Raw genomic sequence first — 15,596 nt, 5'->3', positions numbered from 1 at the left:
AGATATAGGAGACTTCTATGTATTTTCAAAAGCAAAAGGCTCACTTGACTAAGGAATTGGGGAAAATTTTATGATATTAAATAGGAAATGAACATCATAGAGGGAACATCATAGATTTCATAGATGCATTTCAGGTTTCTTTGGTATATATTTAATTTACTGGTTTGGGATGTTCCTTTATTGTATTCACTGCTGAATAGTTTCTAAATAAAAAAACATAATATGTATCTATCTCAAAACTTTACAGAGAGATTAAGTTAGATAAATGAAAGATTGAATAGAAAAAAATTATTAATGATTCTGAGATAATGTACCCACACTTTTGTGTGTTATTTTTTTTTTTAAAGAAAATCTATGGGCTCTTCAGTATAACCTCAGATTATATACTGTTTTATTTATGGATAATTTCACTAACAAGAAGTCTGATGCTAGTACTCTAAATAATTTATCTATACCTGAGGTTTTTTTTTTTTTTTTGGTCTGTTTATGTTAAAGAGCTTTGGAGTGTCAGAATCAACTTCTAAACCCAGGCGTGTCCTACCCACTCAATATTCTCTTTGGTCCTTGTAGCTTTTAAATTTAAATATGATAATGTCTTATTCTACTTGGCTTCTAAAATCAGAGTTGTAGCACATGCTTGCAAATTGTTAAGTGCTCAAGTATCTCTTGATTTATTACTGTTGGTAATGTATTTGTTCATAAAGATTTCCTTTTCCTATAGTACCTTTATTTTAACATTAAACTTACTTTTAGGTGCCTTTCTTTATATCTTCTTATCTGAGTTTGAGATTAATGCATAAGCATATTTTATTTTTATACTCCCAAATATGGTAATCCCTTTTTGCTTGAAAAATGAATTAATGTGACTTCTCCCTAAAATCTGAAAGCTTGTTGATCATCTGTAGTTAGTATTTAACAACCTGATGTGTGGGAATAACAAATTTTGCATATTTTAATGTGTACATTTTGAATAATACAACCGAACTACCTTTAGTAAATGTTTTTATACTGGGTGGGAAAAAGAACCCCTTAGACTAAACTTGCTTTATTTTGCTTTATTTATTTATTTTTGCTTTATTTTGCAATTATCACAAAGTTAAACAAAACTGTCAACAATATGTACTGTCAAATAATCAACAATGTTCTGTGAGCTTTATAACTTCTTTAATTATGGCTGCTTTTTAAAGTTGTAAATCTGGCTTTTAAAAGCAGATCTATATGCTGAATTTAAATGAAAAGATAATACTTATGGAAAATTATTTCTTCACAAATATGCCTGGGTTAATTACAGTAGCACAGTTTATTATGCAAATAATGCTGTTTAATTTGACTTTTCAAAGGATTTTAAATCTAGTCAGAAAATGATTTGTTCTTATTTGAAAAAGAGACATTTCCATTTCCATATGAAAAAATTCATTTTATATTAAGGGATTCGTAGAAGTGACTTTATTATGTACCACTAATTTTCTATGGGCACATGATCAGCACAGTATCAGAATTTGTACCCAACAATCATGGAACACTTTGTTCTTTCCCAGAGGTACTTTGTGTAAATGTGCCCAAAGGATTACATACTGTTTATTAATACAGTATATGTCATTGCCTTACTTCACTTGGCTAGTGCTTTGAAACAGTAATCTCATCTGATTATTTTCTTGTGGTCTATGAAATCATGTTTTCCACTGAGTTCTAAGGTTCAGTAATTCAATATTACTGATGAAGATGAATTTTTAATTTTTTAATTTATCTCCATGTGTCTTTTCCCATACAGTTCCAAGTAGAATCAGCATGCAAAACTTCACAAACTAAACCTTGTACATTTTATTCTATAAAAATAGTATGCAGTGAGTTACATAGTACTTAAGTATTTTCTAAATGTAGCTGTAAAATCTAGAGAACCCAGAATCCCTAAAATATGTCTAAATTTGCTGTTCATTTGATCTCCCATGTAAAATAAACACTGGAATTCTTTCAAACTATTAGCACAGATTCAGTGAAAAAAAATGAAGTGTTAATATCTGAATTTTATAGTTCTTCAGCTGGGTTATTTTGTCACTAATCTTCAATGTTTTGTAGAAAATTATAAATTATATAGTTTGAATTTGATTCATTAATTATTATTAGCAATATATCTAAAAGTTGATCAATTGTATATTCTTATTTATTTTATTTTTAATATAAAATCTTTATTTAAGCACCATGATTGCAGTTGAGTTTCAGTCATACACAGAACATCCCCCTTTACCAGTGCAACATTCCCACCACCGATGCCCACCCCACTCCCAATCCATGTCTGTATTCAAGACAGGCATTTTACTTTTCTCACTTATTAAGATAGTAATGATAGTTGGTAGTATAGTTATTTCCCTAACTATACTCACTACTCTTTGTGGAGATCTTCATATGTCTTGTCAGGGTAAAAAAAATAGATTTTTATTTCAAAATTAGTATTTGTATTTATCAATAAGTTCAGAAAGTATTTAGAGCTTTTACTTGGAACCTAGCACTATTTTCATAATTTTCAATAAAGTTTTGAAAAAAGAAAAAAGAAAAAAAACTCTTGCCCTCAGAAAGTTTACATCTGGACAAATGTTAGAATGAAAAAATTAAGTAAATGACTAAAAGATATATTGATATTGGAGGGACTATGAAAGAAAGAGAACAAAATAGAGAGAGGGTATAAAAGGGATGGAGGAAATAAGGGAGATATAATTAATTTTAAGTAAGAATATATGTGTTAGGTCACATTTGGCATACTTAGGGTTTACTCCTGATTCTGCCATGGTATTCCAAAACTTGAGTAGACTGTGTAAAAGACAAATGCCCTACCCACTCTGCTATGTCTTTAGCCCTTGTAGCTTTTAATTTTAAATATGGTGATTTCTGACACTATTTGGCCTGCCAAACAAAATATGTTAAGCTGGTATCTTTACACGATCCCTTCTCTAATATTTTTCTATGCTTGAGTCAGTTTGGTATTTGGTGAGGATTCTTATCTGGCAGAAATCTCCTTCTCACCATGTCATTGCTAGTGTTTTCCTCAGAGCATGTGCAAGGAAAGAGAGAGATAACTTTATGGTATGTCTTTGGATAACAACACTATCCTTATAAGAATGTATTATAATTGAGATTCTAGCTATTATAAACACACTCAATGTTCAGTACTTTCTTCTCCATACATAGCCACTCTGCATTTAGAGGCAAGAGCTTCAAATGTCCTAGTTTGGTGTGGGCATATATTGGTGGTTAGGCTAGGCTTCATTACAAAGGGAACATTGAACTTCTCATTAAAAATAGACAACAAAAAATTAAGAAAAGAGACTGGTGCAAAAACAAACAAAAAATAAACAAACAAAAAACAAGAGTGAGCTAGTATGACATCCCTCAGTAACAGTATTATAAACCACAGTGCCTAAAAAAAGAAAAAGAAAGGAGAGGGAGAGAGACAGAGACAGAGTGAGAAAGAGAGAGGAGACAGAGGTGATGAAAGAATAATTAGAGAAATTGGTGGGAAGTGAAGTGAAGGATGGGTGTTGGATGACCAAACTCAACTATCAACAAGTTTTTAACACTATCTCATAGTGTCTTGTGGACTAACTCTTGGGGTCCTATTTCAATTAGAGGGCTTCTTTTGAATCCTCTTGAGGAGAGTGGATGCATGGCGGTGAAATAAGAAGAAAATATGAGAGCAGACACAAATGTATGGAGAACAGCATTCTAATTTTAATTTTTCAGCTAGGAGTTTTAGGGAGTGACTGCTGGTCACAAGTATGAGAAGAATGTTTACAATTCAAAGCAGAGCTTAACAATAAAACAATATATCAAACTATGGGAGTAAGCAGCAAGAGTTCTGAGTTACAAAGGAGAAGGTCAAGTTTAACATCTCAAAGCAGTTTCTGATAAGCTAGCCTCAGATGTAAAATTAGTAAGAAATAAAATTAGTAAGAAATAAAAAAAATTGTAGGAATTTTGTCAAGTATTTATTCTAAGGAGAATAGGCTCTATTGTTTTAGAGGTTGAAGTGAAAGGAGAAAGCTAAATTCTGAAAGGTGTAGTTCTCAATTTCTGGGAAAAGCCAATAGCCCAAAATCTGCATTCTGGCTAAGCCCTTGCATCTCAGAAGGAGGCACTGCAAGGGCAATTTGAAGAGAGAAAAAAATATTGTCTTTGATTTGGTGCCAAAAATTATCCAGGTAAAGGGGTTTTAATCAAGGCTATATTTTGCCTGCGAATGTCAGCAGAAGGGAGAATTAATTTTAAGACAAAATAATATGAAGGGAATATAATGCCAGTACCATAACATGAATCTCAGAAATTTCTCTATGGAATTTTTCCAACTCTCCATAGGCAGGGGTGAAATAACTCTGCAGTGGGCCTTTGGTGAAAACCCCTTGAGGGTAAATGAAGCCATCCATGCTAAAAATATGACATTTTAGCGGGCCTTCTATTTAACCTCCTAGAGCAGGGGTCCTCAAACTTTTTAAACAGGGGCCAGTTCACTGTTCTTCAGACTGTTGGAGGGCCAGATTATAGTAAAAACAAAAATTATGAACAAATTTTTATGCACACTGAATATATCTTATTAAGAAGTGAAGAAACAAAATGGGAATAAATACAATATGTGGCCCGTGGGCCGTAGTTTGAAGACCCCTGTCCTAGAGAAATAGGAAATTCCTATTGATGGTGTGACAACAGCAATTTAATAATAACAAATTTTTAAAAAGAAAGAGCTGGTATGTGCCAGGAAAAATAAGGAAGCTAGGGCAGCTACAAAAGAGAAAGAAAAGAAAAATTTAAAAAAAAATGGAGACTGGCAAGGAAGTTAAAGGGGTAACAGGGAGCTTATTAAAGGACTAGATTATACTGTTTTTTTCTCAGGGAAAGATGAGAATTGGAACAGACAGCACAGTGTTAAGAAGATTTCTATGACATCCTGTTGGAAATATATTTTAAAAAGGCACATGCCTAGGCACAGGGAGATTAGTTGGGCATCCAGAGAAAATTTCAAGGAGATATAGGATGATGTTCTGTCCCACAATGCAGGCAGCAGAGAGAGTAGTAAAACTGTGCAAGATAATCACAACCAACCTACAAATATTACTGAACTAATTTAATTGTGCCATCTTTACTTATGCATTTTCTTTATGTCTGAAGTACTTAGAAGCAGAACATAATTTATCTAAGTAAGTTAAATGATATTATTACTTTTAAAATCAATGATACATCTGCTAAGATGCAGGGGAAACTTTCCCACATCTCTGGGTTTCAGAGTCACATCAGCAGTTTAAGAACAACCAACAGACTAGCAGAGGGAAATACATCTTGTAATATGTGCTAACAGAGAATTTAGTGGTAATAAGGAGGAGAGAACTAAGGTGGGGGTCTTATTCTAAATTAAAGGATCTAGGACTTTGGGAGATCAAGGATTTCATGTAAGATGAGAGGAGGGAATTTCTTCTTTACTCATAGTAGGAAGATATGTTTCTCAGCCAGTTTATATTCACTAATAAATTGTTAACTGGATGAGATCCCTTAAACCACCTTCCTACTGGTCAGAAGAGACAGCAATCATTAAATTTTTGGTTAGTAAAAGAACAAAGAACTGAGATGAGGCAAGTGTTTCTTCTTAATCTTTAGAGTCTTTATAGCTCTGAATCTCAGTTCTGAATGACCCTTTCCTTACCCACATGGATGTGATACCTATTGGAAGAGACCAACTCTGGGCAAAGGAGAGAGCTTTGACCCTGGCTTGGTCTGGTCTCACATATCTGTATTGATAGATTTTCAAACATCTACTGATTCTTTTTCTTTACAGTGACTGATTTAGTATCCAAATTAAAAAGTTAACACCTTATATATAATTTAAGTCTGTTGATCTCTTTACCCTAAGGAGATATTTTTCTTTTTCCCCAACATGACTCAGTAAAGTCACAGAAGAATTTTTCCGTAGGATTTCTTTCTGAACTTGTCTGATCATTATCTCTTGGTGTTATCTTAAGTTTTTCACCTTTTCTTATTTTTTAATAAATTTGAAATTGGGTATAAGTATTTGCAATCAATATTTTTGGTAAGATGCTTTATAAGTATTATTGCCCAGGCCCAAATTACCAACATCTGACATATACTATCTGATTGTCACCTTTTCAATGATGTTAAATTAATAGATAAGTGCAATGGTAATGAAACCATGTTCCTTTACTGCAGTGGTTCTCAAATAGTGGGGCATGCTCCCCGGGGAGGGGGGGGGCATGAGGCTCCGTAAAGGGAGGGCACGTTTGACCTCGGCAAACACTGTCATAACAAGCTAAGCCCCATGTTTATGTCTCTGTATGTCTCTGGAGCTGAGAGTTGCTGTGTCCTGCTTCAAACCCCACTTCGAAAAGCTATGCATTGCAAAACATGCTCATTGTAGCCATTAATCCAGACATCACCTCTGAATAAAAAATCAGCTCAAATTATTTTATATATTTTTGTTTTGCAGGTTAAAGGTTTTTCTTTTAATAAAGATACTGTTTACAGGGGCCAGAGAGATAGCATGGAGGTAAGGCGTTTGCCTTTCATGCAGAAGGTCATCGCTTCGAATCCCGGCGGTCCCATATGGTCCACCGTGCCTGCCAGGAGCAATTTCTGAGCATGGAGCCAGGAGTAACCCCTGAGCACTGCCGGTGTGACCCAAAAACCACACACACACACACACACACACACACACACACACACACACACACACACACACAAAGATACTATTTGCAGTCTCACGGGGGAGGGCATGAAAAATGTTTTATTCTTCCTAGGGGGGCATGACAGAAAATAACTGAGAAGCACTGCTTTACTGGAAAGTACCATATTTTCCTGCGTATAAGGCCAGGCATATAAGATGACCCCCTAGGTTTGGGTTATATTCACCATATAAGACTACCTCACTTTTAATGCACACCAAATGGAAATTAAAAAACGTAAGAGAAGGGGCCGGGCGGTGGCGCAAGAGGTAAGGTGCCTGCCTTGCCTGCGCTAGCCTTGGACGGACCGTGGTTCGATCCCCCGGCATCCCATATGGTCCCCCAAGCCAGGAGCAACTTCTGAGCGCATAGCCAGGAGTAACCCCTGAGCGTCACAGGGTGTGGCCCAAAAACCAAAAAAAAAAAAAAAAAAACGTAAGAGAAGAAGAGTAGAACCTTCAAAGGTTAGCAGTATATGTTTAATAAAGCTAGACTTTGGAGTGCCAACAATCATTTTACGTTTGTCATTTATAGTGAGTGACTGTGATTTTTTAATTGTGATCTACATTGAGAGGAGGGAGAGGGGGCTCCTCCAAGAGCAACTAACTGGGGTGCAGTGATTAATAGGACAGCTAGAGGGAGAAAGAGCACTTCCTCTGTGTCCTATAAATGCTGAACAGAGGACTGAGCATGGGAAAGCCAAATACCTGGTGGCTGGATGAGATGTGGCAAAAAATAACTCAGTTCCTCTGTGTGCCCTGAAAGATGAATCAGGACAGAGGACTGAGTGATGATGCCTGGCAGCTGTATGGGATGAGGCAGTAAGAGGGGTAGCAGATCACTTGTCCCTGAAGCTGGAGTAAGCTTCAGCATGCTGTATACCGGTGTATAAGAAGTCCTGTGACTTTTAAGAAGTTTTTCAGTGTCTAAAAAGCCGTTTTATAATGCCAAAAAATATGGCTATTTTTAATACCTTTTTAAATTTTTTTTTGGTTTTTGTGTCACACCTGGTTCTGTGCTCAGAAGTCACTCCTAACAGACTTGGGGGACCATATGGGATGTCAGGATTTGAACCAGGGTCTGTCCTGTGTTGGCCACATGCCTTACTGCTGTGTTATCGTTCTGGCCCCAATACCTTGTTTTAATTAGTAAATAATATTTTGGTACTAAGTACATATACAATTGTCTTGTTTTAATTAGTAAATATTTTGATTCTATGTACATATACAATTTCCTATTAAGCAGTTTAGTAATTTAAGGTACATAAATTAATCTCACATAAATTATTTTATTAAGAATGACACATGATTTTTGTTTGTTTGTTTTTGGATCATACCTGTTGACACTCAGGGATTACTCCTTGCTCTGGGCTCAGAAATCTCTCCTAGGTGGGGGACCATATTGAACGCTGGGGTTCTAACCCAGGTCCTTCCTGGGTCAGCAGCCCTACAGCTGTGCAATCACTCAGCCCCAGGAATAAAACATAATTTTGTATTCTGTTATTTCTTCTATGTTTATTAAACAGTATTTTCCTCTAACGACTAGCTTTATCTTTTTTGTGTAGTTCATATGAGAGAGCTAGAGAAAATGCTTACATCTAGCTATAACCTTATCTATAAATCATTTTATTTTAAAATGTATCTTTCATTGAAATTTAGTGGTGACATTTGTGTAGTTTCATATATCAAAATCACTTAATACTAGTTTTATGCTATATAAAGCATAAATTCTGCTTCTGAAGAGTAAACATTTAAATGCTTATAAAATATAATTGCTACAAATTTTATTATAAGAAAGACATAATCTACACATTAATATAAAGCAAAATTCTTAAACCATTTGATCTTTTCTCTATACTGTTAAGAGTTTGATAAGCCATTTGATGTTTTTCATCTTTTTGTTTTCTATTTTCAATTTGAAAACTGCAACTTGCCAAGTTTCCTTAGTTCTTTTTAGTTTGGTGATGATAGAGCCAACAAGATTTCCTCAGAGTTTTTGTTGTTTTTTTTTTTTTATGAACAAAATAGTCAAGGATGACTTTCAATTTTCTGTTCTCAAAAACTACAACAGAAAAATTGCCATCAGCTAACAGGTAGAAAGATGAAGTTGGAAGAGGTGGGAGGTCAAATTTGGCATATCAATTTTGAAATTTTAATTTATTATACTTTAATATAATTTATAAATTTGATTTACTTATACTCCTAGATACAAGAAAGAGCAGAGAAGACTACAATTAATTATTCTCGAATGATCAGAGTTTCACAAACTTATTTGCCCTACCATCCCTTTTCCAAAAAAGAAAAAACAATTACTCAGCATGCCTCAATGGAAATCTACTTTGGTATAAGCAAAAATAATTTCCCACCAGGCCATTTCTGCTCCCAGGAATCACTATAGTTTCCCTTAGGGTAAAGAATTATTTGAATGAAAATAGATAAAAGCCTTAAAACTAAAGGAATCCATAGAGGTAGTGATTAAAATAGCAAAAAAGAAGTCAAAGACTGAAGTCAAAAGTTAGGAGACCAAAGAAATTTGTGTATTTTATTGTAAATCTTGAGAATTTTTTTAAAAACCATACTGTTTTAGATTCAAGACCATATTCCATAATCCTATTGAATGATTTGTGTCTCCTTCTGCTTCAGGTGAAGGGCTCTCAGAAAGAATGGTAGAGATTATTCTCTCAGTCACTCTGTGCATTCTATCAATCATTCTTCTTGGAACAGCGATTTTTGCATTTGCAAGGTAAGATAGATTTGAACTCACATTCATTTTTATGATGCTTTATGACATTATTCAGTGGAACTAGAAGATAGAAGCCATCATAGTGATTTAAATGGAAATAGTTTACATTTTAAAAATAGGTTAACTTGTAGAACTAGTGAAATATTTATAATGATATTTTAAAGATATTTGTATTAGTAAAATACAAATAGTGATATTTTAGAGAGCTTGAAAATATCCAGAGTAGCTAGGGAAACAAAGCAGGCATTCTCTCTTCAATGAAAGAACAAAGATTTAGAAAGAAACCATTTTCAGGGCCAAAACAGCCAAACACAGTGCATATTGCCCATTATCTATCCTTGGGAGAAGAGATACAACAGAGGAAAAGACTGGCTGTTCTGTGGAAGATATTCCTCATTTTTTGCCAAGCAGACAGATAGGAATTTGTGTGTAGGAGCAACCCAGACTTTGTGGATTGTTAAGGTCTGAAATACTCAGAATCTTTCATCAAGGAAGAGATAAAGCATTATGAGGTACCTCAAACTCATCCAGGCTGATGTCCGAGTTTCTGAAAGACTAATAACATGTTGTTATGGTACATACAAAGAAACCAACTTTATACCCACCCACAGACAAGTCACTCTAGTGCCTTCTATTGATGAAGTTTAACATACTGCTAGCTAGTGAAATAGATCATTGTCCTAAAGTAGGACTGAAAGGATGGATTTGAAAGGGGAAAATGAAGAGATAAGACATGAGCAGAAGATGGTAGGCTTTCTTCTTTATTCATAATTTATGAATATGATGCATTTAATTAAATAATTCAATAAGGTCTCCATTTTCTAGTATGTATAAAAAGAGTTTAATGCAGAAAGCACTTTAAATTGGTCCAGTTACTAACAATGGTGACCCCTTTCTTTGACTCACATTCTTAGACACTCTACTAGATTTTCCAAACATTCATTCAAGATCTTAAACTCAGCCTCTAAGTTGCCCTGTTGTTTGTGGGATCTCGGGAGAAATCTTACTGGCAGGACTACACTTACAAAAATAGCCTCTTATTGGAGATAGGCAAACCCAATGGTGCTCTGAGTCTGATGTTTGATGGCCACATAAAAGGATGCTGGTCCAGCTTGATAATGACACTGAAATCCTCCAGACTGTATCTAGAAGGGGACTGTGGTCCCCCTTAGGCATGTGCTCTGATCCTCTGAGCTATCTCCCAGGCCCAAATAAGATTTTCTTTTTTTATTTGGTGCATCAAACCCTGGGCCGCATCAATGTAAAGATATTTGTTTTCCCAACTCCAATCAGCTCAATTTGTATTTTCTTTGAAGAATGGTGTTATCTCATCTATATCTCCTAAGTATCATCTTGTAATCTCTTAAACTATAATTTGGGGGATGGGGCCAAGGTGCATGCGCCTCATCCCATTTGGATCCCCAGTTCAGCAATCAAGTTAGCCTGGGAGACCACTGAAGATTGCCAGGATGGAGATAGTAATCCCTCAAATAACAAGATCCAATGATTTATAGGCCCACATTGGAATTGCATGCCTAGTAGACTCAAGAATCACTTGGAGTCCTGAAATCCCTACCATCCACTCCAATCACCAGAGCACTGCTTCGTTAAGAAAACAAAACAAATGCGCAATTTTTTTGACAAATAATTTGGCACTCTGGAAATAATATTTTCCTAGGGCTGGAGAAATAGTAGAGAGAATAAGACACTTGTCTTGTATGTGACTGACCCTGATTTGCACACAACCCCACCTCAAAACCACTAGGAGTGATTCCTGAGCTCTGGGTCAGGAATAAGCCATGAGCAGTGCTGAATGTGGCCCAATCACCTCACCTCTTAAAAAAAAAGCATATTCCTTATATAATATACAGTTTGCAGATTCATATTATGGAAAAGTTATTATTTTAGATACTTCTAAAGATATATTTTGCAAGACATACATATTGTAAGATTTATTGTCCTATTCCATTTTTATATATATAAAATCTTTATTTAAGCATCATGATTAAAAGCTTGATTGTAATAATGCTTTATTGGGTTTCATTCATAAACAGAACACCCTTCTTCACCAGTGCAACATTCCCACCACCAATGCCCTCCCCTTCTTCCCTACTCCTGCCTGTATTTGAGACATATTGTCTTTATTTCTAAAGATACTATTCTGGCTATATCTTGTTTTTCTCCTCAAAATCTTTTATGAGTTCTCATACAATTACTAAATGAACTCCTTATTTTCCCTGGAAATGCCCCTGTTTCATTCTAAAATTGCTCATTATACTCTTAACTGCTTCTTAGCCAAATGGATTGTTTCACCTAAATATTGTTAGTTGTATGCAACTAATTGGGTTTTGTTTAGTTCATGAGAATCATTTACTTCTTTCTTGTTCTGAAATATAAAGTCAATCCTATTTGTTTGCTTCTTCTAAATGGTACTATTAATTGTATTTTCTGATATAAAATTTTGTGTGTGTGAGTGTGTGGTGCTGCATATCAAGTCCAGTTTCATACAAGTGAAATATATGCTGTGAATAAACCTCAAAGAGGTTTATTTACATTATACAGCAATATTATATGAGCTTTCATTTGAACCACTCTTTCTTATGCTTTCTACATTTTAATCCTACTTTGCAACTAAGTTGTATCATTCTTGAAAATAGGGGCAAGAGAGATAGCATGGAGACAGGGCATTTCCCTTGCATGCAGAAGGATGGTGGTTCGAATCCCCGCATCCCATACGGTCCCCTGAGCCTGCCAGGAGCAATTTCTGAGCATAGAGCCAAGAGTAACCCCTGAGCACTGCCGGATGTGACCCAAAAACCAAAAAAAAAATATTCCTGAAAGTAATGGCATTGTACGTTTTCTCACATCCTTAATTTATAAGTCATAATAAGTTGCATACAAGTTTTTTAAATGCTAAAGAAGCAGTTACATGAATCACAATATGGTATAGTAAGATAAGTATGTAAAGGACTTATAAGTAAAGAATTGTTCTTTTTTTCAGTTACATAGAACTTTATTTTTGAAATAGAACTTTCTGATAATAAAAGTAATAGTAAATATCTCACAATTTAAAGTAGGTAGGAAAGCTGGAAGCATATTTATCTTTTATAAATGTTCGTGTATGTAAAAAATAAAACATTGTATTTTATTTATTTTTAATTATTTATTTAAATAAAACTATCACATTGTTGACATAACTGATCAGTATACATTTGTTTTAGGATAACAGAAAGCAAAGTTATTAAGAAATAGAATGAGAACAGAGAATTAAGAAAATGGAAGGGGAGAGCTCTCATTAGCAGTTATATTTGTGAAAATTATTGTATCACCTATAAAGTCATTAATGCAGTAGCCAAATGTTTAATATTCTCCCATTTTTTTCTCCAGAGATGGGAAACACATTTAAAAAATGTGTGTGTGTGTGTGTTTGTGTGGCAATTGTCATTTGCATAAGCACAGCAAAATATGGAAGAAATTGAAAATAAATACTGTTGGCCTAAAAAACAGTGAGATCTTACCCCGGAAGCACTTTTGCATAAGACCAACTCAAGGCACCAGGCATACTCAGTTGTCCAACCCCCTAGTCATTTTTGGTGGTTAGCTCTTCAGTCTCATAGTTGTTACTGTCAGGTTTCTAAAGTGTTAGATCCTGGTTTCTGTACATGTCCTGTGTCAAAGACCAGGTGGTGTGTTGTGTCTTCTGGTTCTGTCTTTTCATCAGTTAATATTGCAGAGAATCCTGCCTAAAAGCAGACTATTGCTGTTGCCTGGTTGTCAGGGTGACATAAAAACTTTTTGGAGTAAGTCAGTGCCATGGCACTGTATGTAGGGACTTCCTTGGTAGAATTTATGTTCCTGGTGCTGGTATGAGAAATCTTGTTTGTTTCCATAGGTGGTATCCTCTGTTCAAGGGGTGAATAGTCAGTGTCGAATCAACTGGAGTCTGTCAAGTCATTATGCCAAGTGTCTAGGGTGTAAGGTCCCACTGCAGTATAAAAATTTTTGTATTCCCATCTCTATTAGATAAGAACTTGTTAGCAACTGTTAACTTTTCCCATTTTGATGTGCCTATGCAAAAAGGGACAGTGTCACAAGTGCATATGGGGGCCGAGGTGTCAAAACTGAAAGACCCCAGAGCGTTTTGTTTACATGAACTCTGAACAAAGATTTGTTTACTAGTATTTATAGTGTAGTATACTACTAGTATATTGAATGGAACCTGAGGATAGGGTAAATTGCTGCTATATGAGAAGGCGTTCGATAATGGTTATGCCTATAAAAGGGGTGTATCTAAAAGAAATATTCAAAGGAAATTTATAGGTCTTCTTTAACTCTTTTGAAATAGACAGGGAAGGGGCAAGATCCGGTGCACAGATTCAAGCTGTGCAATCTAGGTAGGATGGCTCCCAACAGTACCATAACAGAAAATGTCCTTAAGCGGGGATTTCTCAGGAACCAACTTTGGTAACAAGCAGAAGTCCATGGTTCTGGGAGGTGAAGGCAGAGGGTCACCAAGAGCAAATCAAAAGCAGCAGACTATAGGTTTCTTCTCATGCTGAGAATCTGTCTTTTCACTTTGTGGGCTGGTTGGCATCTGGCTGGGCTGGGGAGAAGAATGTTCTGCTTTGTGAGGAGTGAAATAAAGAATGAGTAAAAAATAGGTTAAATATGGAGAATTAACATGAAGGGCTTGAAGAGAGTTTGTAAAGTGTTAAGAAAGAAAAAAGGGGAGATGGGTTATCTATGATAGAGGGGATGACACTATACAATGTAGATATTATATTAGATATATATTAAATTAGACTGACAATGATATGGCATGCACAGACACTTGTGCACCTACACTGGCAGCCAGATAGGTTCGTGGATTACGTTTGAAAAGCTTTCCTAGGTGATATGGGACAGAATACTTTTGAAGAGAAGAAGGGGAAAAAAGAAGTATAGCTGGCAAATATGCTTATAAAGGTTCCCCTTCCCTTTTTTCCCTTTTAGGCTGGTCGTGTTTGGTAAAGGTAAACTAGATTGGTGAAAGGAATAGCTTAGGGTGTGTGTGTAGTGTTAAGAGTAATCATGGATTTTAAGTAAAAATAACCAAGTGACATGGAAATGAGCACTGTTTAGGGAGACTATACCATGAAATTGATAAATTAAACTGCCTCTAGTATGGTAAACATATGTATTCATCAATTGATTGATGGGTTACAGTTTAAAAGCAGGCCCAGTTGATATGGGACATATAATACAAAAGGAAGAGAGAAAGAAAAAGCAGTTAAAAACAGAAAAAAAATTTCATTTTTGGTCCAATCTGGTTTGGTGAGGGTAAACTTTACTGTAGAAAGGCTTGTATCTAGAACATTCTAGAAAAAATGTAGTATGGTAATGAGCACTGTATAGGCAGTATATACCATGTATTATTATCCAGTGGATCATGTGCATCATGATTTCTTTCATGTAAGACAGTTATGAGCATTTTGGTATCATGGTAGACTAAAAGAGTTTGGGGTAAAAGGGTTGATGAGGATGAGGGGAAATCTCTTTCATAAGGCCTGTGAAGGCCCGGAGGATGAGGTCCTGGAGGCAGGGCTCCCAGCCCAGCAAAGGCACAGGGCTCCTATATGGCAATGGATTCAAATGGTAGTGACACTGGGAGCCGGGGCTTAGGCCGAGCTTAGAATACCTGAGCTGCCAAAACCTGCCCGGTGGGCGGGGTTGCTAAACAGCATTCCCTTTCCCAACCCCCATTTGTACCCACCTGTCTGCTTCTGAGCTGGAGTGGTCTGAGTTCCCCATGGGCCAGTTAAGACTCCAGGGATGGGGTCCTGGAGGCAGGGTTCCCAGCCCAGCAGAGGCATGCAGCTCCCAGATGGCAATGGATTCAAACAGTAGTGACAGTGGGAGCCAGAACATTGTATTTTAGTATGGGCTTTTACTGTCACTTTGTCATTTCTCTTTTATCATGACACGTCTATGAAACAAAGATAGGAGATGCAAACCTGCAACCTCAGTTTTGATTTTTCCACATTTTCTATGTGTCTGTGACTCAGGCCTTGGTCACTTCATTCTCTCTACTATTTGATATCTCAACGAAACAACGTATTCAGATGAATTAGTAGATTTTATTGTAGATTCAAGCAGAAA

General features: G+C 35.8%; 1 protein-coding gene across 1 annotated transcript in view; it reads left to right on the top strand.

The window, feature by feature from the left end:
* The window catches only part of PTPRQ (protein tyrosine phosphatase receptor type Q), a 196,462-nt gene that overhangs the window by 140,241 nt on the left and 40,625 nt on the right, over nucleotides 1-15,596 (top strand). The window contains 1 exon segment of the mRNA XM_049783346.1: nucleotides 9,359-9,458. Coding sequence (XP_049639303.1) covers nucleotides 9,359-9,458 — 100 coding nt within the window.

This window comes from Suncus etruscus, chromosome 11 (genome assembly GCF_024139225.1).
Source record: "Suncus etruscus isolate mSunEtr1 chromosome 11, mSunEtr1.pri.cur, whole genome shotgun sequence".
Classification (NCBI taxonomy): domain Eukaryota; kingdom Metazoa; phylum Chordata; class Mammalia; order Eulipotyphla; family Soricidae; genus Suncus; species Suncus etruscus.
This window is presented reverse-complemented; position numbering and strand designations above follow the sequence as displayed.